At 40.6% G+C, this 10,279-nt stretch overlaps 1 protein-coding gene across 1 annotated transcript in view; it reads right to left on the bottom strand.

Moving 5' to 3' along the window:
- Window positions 1-1,420: 1,420 nt before the first annotated feature.
- The window catches only part of LOC306758038 (nuclear receptor coactivator 2-like), a 73,044-nt gene continuing 64,185 nt past the window's right edge, over window positions 1,421-10,279 (bottom strand). Inside the window, exons 14-23 of the mRNA XM_079243254.1 lie at window positions 9,813-9,992; window positions 9,624-9,729; window positions 9,378-9,546; window positions 8,957-9,280; window positions 4,352-4,429; window positions 3,780-4,221; window positions 3,075-3,324; window positions 2,812-2,965; window positions 2,646-2,720; window positions 1,421-1,795 (exon numbers count right to left, since the gene is read on the bottom strand). Coding sequence (XP_079099380.1) covers window positions 1,784-1,795; window positions 2,646-2,720; window positions 2,812-2,965; window positions 3,075-3,324; window positions 3,780-4,221; window positions 4,352-4,429; window positions 8,957-9,280; window positions 9,378-9,546; window positions 9,624-9,729; window positions 9,813-9,992 — 1,790 coding nt within the window. The 3' untranslated portion in view covers window positions 1,421-1,783. The remainder of the gene's footprint in view (window positions 1,796-2,645; window positions 2,721-2,811; window positions 2,966-3,074; window positions 3,325-3,779; window positions 4,222-4,351; window positions 4,430-8,956; window positions 9,281-9,377; window positions 9,547-9,623; window positions 9,730-9,812; window positions 9,993-10,279) is intronic.

Raw genomic sequence — 10,279 nt, 5'->3', positions numbered from 1 at the left:
AGTGCCATTACGCTAACAAGCAGCAGATGTGATTTCCACCTAACTTAGGGTGCTAGCATGCTAACAGTACAGTACAGCTGAGTCAGACTTCACCAAATTTCAAGAGATAATTTTGGTTAAAACAAAAACAGCCATTATATTTAACCAGTGACATATTTATGCTCTGCTCCTGCTAAAGTTTACTGAACTCCAAAGTGTTGCTTTACAATACCACTTACGGAAACAAATAGGATACCAAAAGTCTATGTACACTATCTATATACATTCACCTTCATTCAAAAAGTGGACTTTAACAGGGGACTTGCATACCTAATGAACAGGGGTGTAAGTCCCCTGTAGCCGTAACTACAACAGCTTAAATATATTAATTTAAAAATCAGTGAGTACCATTTTTAGAGATTTTCTTAGATATTCTTGAATTACTTTCATACAAATAATCTCTAAAACATCTTCAACACTATAAATAACTGTAAATTTTAATAGATTTCTTATCTTCAGTCAGGTTTTACAACAGAACCATACAAGATAAAATCCAGAAGTTTCATTTAATTTATCTATACAGTGTCAAACTGTGGCATTTGTTTCAGCTTTTATACACTCACATACAGACACAAACAGTAGTCCATCATAATTTCACTGCCTCAGAGACTTTAGAGGATCACAGCTGGACGCTTTCAGAGAAAACAGCATCACATTCTTACAGCAAACAACCATATTGATCATCTGTACGTAGAAGATGGCCATATTGACTTGCTGTTAAAAGTACAGCCAATGTTGAAGTACCTAAAAAAGCAATACCACTGATTGATTTTGTGAATTGTCATTAGTTTGATTCGCTCCTTATGGCTGGTGTGCTTCAGTTTCGGGGGTTTCTGATGCCAAAAAAGACCTAGAACGTTAAGCTGAGGCTTACAAACAGCAGTGGGTTTTTATTCACAGTGGTTATGTTCACTTCCCAGACACAGTCTAAGATAGTTTTTACTGCAAATGCTTGAAAATCCATTTAGCATCTTGCACCAAATTCCAGTGTTTCTTTACCATTTTTTTTTCTCTATTCTTCTTAAATAAGTGCCACTGACATATGCGGATGAAAGTCGATGTTTTATGTTGAAAGTAACTGTTTTATTTGATTCACCTACAGCTCAGTAGCTTAAAAACAGGTTTTTCCAAGGCAGCATATAACCTGATAGTCAAAAAAAAAAAGTTAATCTCAAGTTTTCAGACATACATTTGTTTATCAGATGCATGTGGAATATACATGTTTATGCTTAATTTAACTTTAATAAGTAAATATGATTCATCACGTTGCTTTCAGAGCAGCATTTACTTGATTGTTTTACTACCCAGTGCATTTTTAGAGTAAATGTACTGATAAATAGGACGTAACATATAGAAATCATCTATCAATGATTTAGGTTGAGCTAAAGTTAACAACTGAAATGTGTCCCTAAAAGAATCCATGACTATCATACAACTGTGCTGTTGCTGTTAGGATGGTTCAGATGGCAGTCTCCCTGTGATTTTGTGATTCATTACTATTTTTTTTTTTTTTACTCTTTTCCTTTTTGCATAAACATGAAAGATCTAAGCCAGTCTGACTGCAGATCAGAGGGTTTTGCATGTCTTGGTTGACCTTCTCCTGTAGTGCCTCCAAGTTGGCTGGTGAAAGAAGGGGCAGTGTTTTGTTAACTTCTTCATACTCCTCCTCGAGCCAAGTAGGTGTCAGTGTTTTTGTTTTTTCTGTCTGCGTTCCCATGTGTCCTTGTCTCAACCAAGACCGAGGTCAGCAGAAATTCTATAAAAAAGCATATAATCAGAATAACATTAATCATCAACCAAGCTTCCATCAGGCTTATAATATAATAGAAAAGGTACAGTAAAGCAAGCAACATTAGATTTTACATTAGAAAACTAATTTTATGTGAATACTATAAAATGAAAAATCATATTGTTCCTTATAATTAGTGCCAGTATTTTTAGCAATGTTTCCTTTAATTTTTTACAAGATATTCAGCAGCAACAAGCTGGACTGAAATTCAGCTGCAAGTCTTGTAGACATAAATGGAGGCACCTGAAGCAATTGCTACAGCTACATCTATTCTAGCATGCTCAGAAGCTGGTCATTACATTTAAAACCCACCTTTAGCTTCCAGTTTAGGATGTTGTGTCATCATTCTTTGTATCAGAGCACTTTAGTAAGAATGATTCTTATATAATTTTGACTTCACCAATCTAAACAGACCACAGCGCTGATGCTAAGTAGCACTTACTACAGTTATAAACTGGGAAGTGGAGCTAGGTATTCTGGTTACTGACAGACAGAGGAGTAATAGCAAGTACGAGATGATCAAGTTGCAATACATGGACTAAAAATGTATCAGGGCCAAAAACTGAGCCCTGAGGTACACCAAGTTTACATACGCTAATAAATAGCTGCTTTGTGCTGGGCACATTACAGAGTAGTTTAATTGTAGGCTTTTCCACCACATCAACCAGTGGTTGATCTGTGCCTAAAACTGCTTGTGCCATATTCTTTTAAAAGCTACTCAGTTTTTTATTTATTTATTTATTTAATTTTTTTTTTTTTTTTTAAGAAAACTGTTAAGACACCCGGTAAGATACAGAAGAATAAGTGTAGTACTCACAGAGTTCACATCGCCATCTTGTGTCAACATGTCAATTCCTGCAAGCTGCTCCAGGATCAGGCTGCCGTCACTCACCTGGACCAGTAAGATCACAAGCAACAACATTACAACAGCTGGTTGCCAGTTAGGGGACAGATCAACATGGAAATCAAACGGTTTTTGTTACCTGCTCATTCATGGAGCTCATCTGCCCCGACATGGCGTTCATGTTGCCGCTACTGCCGCCCATGCCGACACCCAAGCTCATGTTGTTGCTGTTGTTGTATATTCCTCCATTTGGTTGTGTGGAGTACTGGGACTGGGACTGTTGGGGGTACACACTGAAAGAAGACCAGCTGATTCAAAGTGTGTAAAATATCAAAGCACGATGCGGTTTATTACATTAACCTCAGTTATACTGCATTCAAGTTCTGGAGAATCTGCTGGTACCTGTTGCTGGTGGAGATATTAGCCGGCTGCGACCATCCGTTAAGATCGGCATTAGCCTGGTAGCTGGGGGGCCCTCCTTGGTTGGGAGCCTGGGCTTGGGTTTGGCCCTGGCTCTGCTGCATCATAGGGCCTTGAACCTGTCCCATCCTAGGGGACAGAAGTGGGCTCTGTGGGGTTGCAGCTCCACATGGGAAGCAAGACACTGGATCCTGGTGCTGCTGCTGCTGCTGCTGCTGCTGCTGGCTCATTCCTGGAGGACGAAGCAGACAGGATGCACATATAAATACATAAATACACCATCAGTTCGACATTTGTTATTTAGAAACATTTCTTTTAGTCTATATTATTCACAGATCGGTCGTTGCTATTTGGAAAGCTAACCAAAGTGAACAGAGAACTCAAGACAAGTACCAGTACCGCAGATTTTTCTCCACAACATGACACAGTATGCAGTTTACTGATTGGTTTGAAGAGTTAAAATCAGAAACAGAAGAAATATTCAGGCTTGTGAATTGGAGTGAAAAAGCAGAGAATCCTCTAGAACATGACGGATATGGACACAAAAACAAAGCCATCACAGGAAATCATTTAATCATGCATCACTTTGACTTTAAACAAAAAAGATCCCACACAAAGAGGATATGTGGTCACCGCCACCACATCTTCCATGACGCACACACATACCACTGAGCTCTAATCATATACCTGAACTGCTGAACTGGAAGGCACTGTGCTGTGATGGCGGACTCATTACACCGCTGTACTGCCCGCCTACATTTCCCATCATGCCCTGGCTTGTTAGAAGATGACTCGGGGAGAGAGGGGAGGAGAAGGGACTGGAGGAGCCAGGATGAAGAGGAGGTGGAGGAGGAGAGGGCAGGCCTGTACCGTAGCTGGAAGCCGGGTAGGGGAACTGCTGCAGGCTGCCCTGCGGGAGGCGTGGGTTGGTGCTGCCCATGGGCATCGGCGAAGGAGCAGCACCCCCGCTGGGCATGTTAGGAGGCAGATTGATACCCTGAGTCCGCATCATCATGGCACGCTGCTGATGCATGTGTTGCTGATGCTGATGCTGCTGCTGCCGCTGACGCAGGTGATTGCTGAGGTACTCGCGCTGACGCTGGGCCAGCATCTGGGCGTTGAGAGTTCCCTGCAGAGAGAAGCAAACACACACCAAGACGTGTCAGGGTTTTAAAGTAATGCTGGCATGATTTTAGGTGTAATGGAGCAAGTCAGAAGACAGAGCAGTGTGATTGTGTTTAGGAATGTAAGACACTAACCTGGGTTGGTACATTAGACCGTAGAGGTAGATTCATATTGGAAACTCCGCCCATCTGGTTCACCATTGGCTGACGGTTCTAAACAAGAAACATTAAATAATCAAGTGTAAATTAGTGTATTTGAGTTCAATTTTCTGCTAATATAAGCTGAAAGATGGAGATTTTACATGTATGCATCTATGCCGTGTATTTCAGTACAATTTGTCTGAGAAAATAAATCATCTGGTCCTGTGATGGACTGGCGACCCGTCCAGGGTGTACCCTGCCTCTCGCCCATTGATTACTGGGATAGACTCCAGCTTCTCCACAACCTTTAATTGTCTAAGTGGTTCAGAAAATGAATGAATGCATGAAATCATCTGACACTTCTCCGCTTTCGGCCACACTGTTGTTCAGCAGAAGCATTCGGCCGTGTCTGAGAGAGATCGTTCTAGCGCATGGCCTGTGGAGAGGCAGTACGTACTAGGCCCGTTTAATACAAGACACAGACAGGAAATCACCTTTCCTATCACCCTACAGACACAGGAAATCTAATATTAGTATCACATGAGATGTGCTCAGACTCGTTAGATGAAACTCAAGCCTGTCAGTGTCACAAGAAAACCAGTCCAGTCAACAGAGCGCTACAAGCTTCTTCTAAACCAGTGGTTCCCAAACTGGGGGTCAGAACATGCTATATAGCTATATAGTATAAAAGCTATAGTCAACATTTATCAAATCAATTTTTCAGACCCAATAAAGCCGAGCGTGACATACTTGATACAGTTTCTGAGACATTTGGCATCATTCTATGGTAAAAACATCCTGTTGAATACAATCTGATAGTCGTCTTCTGCCCTCTAACAGATACCAGAAAGCAGAAGATTAGAGTGTGATAAGTCTGACAAGTCACATGGTGATAAAAGTTAAAACCCTAAAAAAAATATTTTCTTACATTTTCTTAAAAGGGAGAAATAAACATCAAATTTACCTTCTGATGCATGAATTATTAAAAGAATCAATGCCACATTTTTTCACACATTACTTTTACAGACATGTACAGAGAAGCTTTTCTTTTATTTAGTTTATTTATTTGATCTATTCTATAGAAAGGTTTATAAAATTATATTTTGTCACATTTATATCATAGAAATACTAATATGTATATAATAGAAATTTAAAAACTGATTCGTTTATCACTGAGGTAAAGTTGGTAATTACATGTACGTGTATATATGAAATTTTCTACTATATTGTTTATTGTTCAGTGAGTGGGAGTGTGTTGGGTGACTTTCCTAATGTCCACTGAAGAGGCAATATTACAACTATAGCATCCTCACTTATGAATATGCTAGAAAACAGCCAGTAAATAGGTGTCTACTGTAGTGGACACGATGCATCTAGAGTTTAAAAAAAAAAAAAAAAAAAAAATCGGACTTTGGACTTGGGTCGGGTTTTAAAGGGATGAACCATTAATGCAGAGATAAATGTGTGAAATTAGCACCTTATTTTTGTAGTTAGAAAACAAAGTTAGTTAACATGCCATAATATAGATCTGAATTGGGCATTTTCTCAGTGGAACAAGCTGATTTTATGCATGTCGGTGCTTCGTCACAGTGTTGAACAGACTCCGTTAAAAACCACTTCACCCTCCTTATTTATGAGGATAAAGTTATCCAGCCTTACATTTAGAAAACAGCTGCAGGTCAACCCATATCACACAGTTAATCACTCATTTGTTGCGTTGGTGTGGGGGGGTCATAAACATCAACGTCTGTATCTTCGTCATCAATGCTCAAAAAGTTTGAGAACCTCTGTCCTAAACCACCTGTACTTTATTAGGCCATGTATCAGGTATTAGTATAGTAATATGTGTGTATACTCATGTACTCCTACCTGGTATACATAAAACTGTTCCAGTACTATAGAACCTAAACCAATGTGAACAAATAAGAAGGGCTGTCAAAACTAACAAGTTAGTGTCAACAGATTAATTAACATGGTAATGTTATTAATTCATCACCACCAGAGTTACTATCTGGGTGAGAGACAGTCATTTTAGACATGTGGGTGCTTTGTCACACTAAAAAACAAAAAAACAAAACACTATTTATGAAGCTTCTGGCAGTTTTCCAGCCTTCCACTTAGAGGATGGCCACAGGATGACCCAGCTGATTTATCCCACATTTAACCATTAAAGTGTCACGTTTTACATTCTGGTCCACACTTACCAGTGAACTGTGATGGGATTTATTAGTATGCATATCAGTACTCGGTATCTGCAAGTACTATAATCTAAGTATTTGTACTTGGTTTGGATAAAAATGTGACATATGTGGATATTTTATTAGAAAGCATTATATTCATGTGGCAGGGTTTGATTATTTACAATGGTTGTTCACAGCATTTCTTTGAGCCTCAGTTTATTTCCCTTATGTAGGCAAAATACATCTAAAGTGATGCTGTGCAAATCCCCACAAAAAGAAATGTGAATCAGACATGTTTCCATTGGCCGGTGTGAAGTAAACAGGCTGGTTAGTGTCCTCAGAGAGCAGTGGAGCAGGTTGTAATGCAAGTCCAGAAGTTGTTCTATCCTAACCTCTCGGAGTACGAGGAAAAAATCAGAAACTATGTTGGAAAATAGAGTACTATTCTTTGGGAACTACTTTAATCTCTGAGAATATCTGGGGTATTGTATCATATGTGGGAAGACAATGTGAGTTCTCAGACTGCAGAACAGCCAGCGAGTCATGTCAGATCCAACACGACTCAAAGTTGTTTCCGTTTCTTCTAATGTGTAGCAAATCGTTTGCAGTTTGCTGATTGGTGGAAGGTTTTTCTGATTTGTACCATTTCCATTTAGATTCAGTAGGTTTTGTGACTGCAAATAACAAAAGGAAAATAAAAACATGGCCATTAATTATCCATACATCCATCCATTTTCTCAACTGCTTGCTCCAATTCAGGGCCGCGGGAAAGCTGGAGCCTATCCCAGAAACCACTGGGCAGGAGACACGATAGGAAAAGTCGGCCATTAGTTAAAAAATAATTTCAAACTTATTTAAAACCGTGATCTATGCCATTATACCTCATATTTTACTATTAACGGCACAGAGTCAAGCAGTAATGTGGTCTGAAGTTGTGTTTCTACTCACGTATTTACAGGAGTAAGTTAAAAACTGGCCATATGATGCTTACAGCTACAGTTTAATTTTCTTTTAGCTTGTTTTTCATTTCCTTTTCAAAATAAATGAGTTACAGCTCAATGAGGATAAGCTATCTGTGGAATCTGTCAAACATTACTCAAATGAGACTCCAGCCATGGTTATGCAGCTGACTCCTGTGAGGTTAGTATCACGTCTGCTCACTGTGCTTTTTGCTGCTGTTTTAGTGGAAAAGAAACAACTATCCACCAGGTGGCGGCCTGTACTAATACACAGGATATGCACTGAGGAGATGCTGTACTCACAAACACAATGTATTAATATGAATGTAGAACAACATAAAGTTGCAGGGAATTTAAAATAAAACAAGACTACACTTTATTTTTAAAGGGAAAGCTTGATGTTGTGTTAATTACTCACCTGAGGTATGATGATGTAATTATTCAGTCACTGTAGTGAGTGCGTGACTTTGAGTGGGCGAGTGTCTCAGCAGCAGGGAACTGCTGATTAAGCTAGAAAGCTGAAACCTGTTTGTTCTTTTCTGGGTGCTGCTGTTTAAACTCGACGAACCCTGCTAACCTCCCTGTCTGCTCGGATGCTTCTCTTCTAATAAGAAAAATGTTTTCTTTTACACAGAGTAGGCTGATACTCAGACAATAAATCATTTTAACAAAAGTTATTCTTCTTTTTTTTTGTTTGTTTGTTTTGGTACTGGGTTGAAAAATTAATTAGAAAGAAAAATATGACAGATTGGCAGTTTTTTTTTTTTTTTTTAAATAAAATAAAAATAGAATGAAACAAAATAAAATAAAATAAAAATAAAAACAAAATAAAAATAATAAATTAAAATAAAATAGAATGAAACAAAATAAAAGAAATTAAAAAAGAAATTAAAATAAAATAATATAAAACAGAATGAAACAAAATAAATAAAAATAAAAATAAAAATAAAAATAAAACAAAATAAGGAAATCCCTGCTTGAGGAACAGCTATTTATCTGGCTGAAAGCACTTTCATGACCACCAGATCCAACTAGTTAATGATACACACAGAAAAAAAACACATGCTCAGTGTTTTTAAGGGCATATTGGTGATCATAAGTGGTAAAAACTAGTAACATTTTGAATCATCAACACAATTGTAACAACCAGTCATTTTTCTCTGACTTAAAATGATGCTATTTATTCTAGGCAGAGAGACCAGAGTGAAAAAAAACCTTCCAGTTTAATGTGACCTTGCTTCCATCCAGCAAATAGTTCTTCTTTTTGCATCCATTTTTGCCATTAATCACGGCAGCCACAAGCAACATGACAGCTGAACGACCCAGCAGAGCTTTGTCGCCGGGTACGCCGCATCGTCTACACTGTGATAAAATAAGCTGCGCCTTTCTGCTTGGTGGCGTTACTGGGCACAGCTCTCCTCCCAGCAGGGAAACCGATGGAAAAGCATGAAGCCACCTACCAGCTGGGCCTGGAGCCTGTGCTGCAGCTGGAGCCTCAGGTTGTTTGGCTGCTGGGGGACCACTGGATTGGGTCCCCCGGGTCTCATGTTTGCAGGTCGAGGCCCTGCCCCACCAGGCATCCTCATCATTGGGGGGTAGCCGGCAGGTGCCATCCTCTGAGGTCCCATGTGGCTGCCACCCATGGGTGGGCCGTGGTACCCACCATCAGGAGGCATGCCGCCATAACCCGGCTGACTGCTGTAGTGTTGGCTGTAGAGGGGAGGCTTCAAGCTGACAGAGGGGTCAGAGGAAGCCAAGTACTGGTCCTGGTCTGACAGAGGACCCTGTAGGAGGAGACAGAGGGAATCACTGGATCTAAAGATACTCTGCAACAAATGCTGTATCCCTCAGCGATGCGTTGCTTAGTAACAAGGAGCTCACCTGTCCCGCCAGAGTGGGGATTCCCAGCATCTTGTCGATTTCCTCCAGACCTTCGTAGTCCTTCAGCACGGAGCAGAGCTGGTTCAGCAGGGCTCCTTCATCAGGCTGGCCCTCCGGCCCCGCCCCACAGCACCTGACCCCTTCCTCCTGGGGAATGCCGTACGGTGGCCTGCAAGGTAAACTGCGATGACGATTCCTGCTCAGGTAAACTCCTCTCTCCTGCTTTAGTCTGAGACGGACGCGTACCTGTTTTGGTTCCCATAAGGATCCACCAGCATTCGGTCTGGCCACGGCGCAGTCTGATTGGGCGGGGCCTGCGGCTGATGGTATGGCGGCGCTGCCATCTCCATGTCTGTGGGGAAGGAAAGCAGAAGAGTGAAACTGCGAGCAGGAGCTGATGTCTGAGCAGGAGCTTCTGTTTTCATTTCTTCTTACCGCTGCCCATCATTTGCATGTTGACCATGGCTCTGGATCCAGGTGGTCCTCCACCTCTAGCAGTGAGCGCAGGATTCATGTTAGGGACCATGCGAGCAACCCCTTGCCCCATCATCGGCCCTGCAGGGCTCCCTATGGGCCCCTGAGGCCCCCAGCCTTGCTGCATGTTACTCCTGATGCCTTATTTAGAAAGAAAAACAAAGTCAAGTCATGTAAAATCTACAGTTATTAGTTAGTGTCTGCATTTAATATTTATTTACTGTGTAATAAAACTCTTCTAATAAACAAACACAAAGTGAAAGTTAGAACTGTCATGTTGGGATGTTTGTCTCTTTAGTTCCTGTTTTCCTGTTTTATTTTGTAGTTTTGTTCCCGTGCATATTATCTCCCACTTTGCTTCCCATTAATTAGCTCACCTGCTTGTGATTTTCTGATCCACTTCACCTGTTCCTTGTTGTGTATTTACA

Source organism: Telmatherina bonti (assembly GCF_933228915.1).
Source record: "Telmatherina bonti genome assembly, chromosome: 7".
Classification (NCBI taxonomy): Eukaryota; Metazoa; Chordata; class Actinopteri; order Atheriniformes; family Telmatherinidae; genus Telmatherina; species Telmatherina bonti.
The sequence above is the reverse complement of the archived record's forward strand: the minus strand, read 5'-3'. Positions and strand labels throughout refer to the sequence as shown.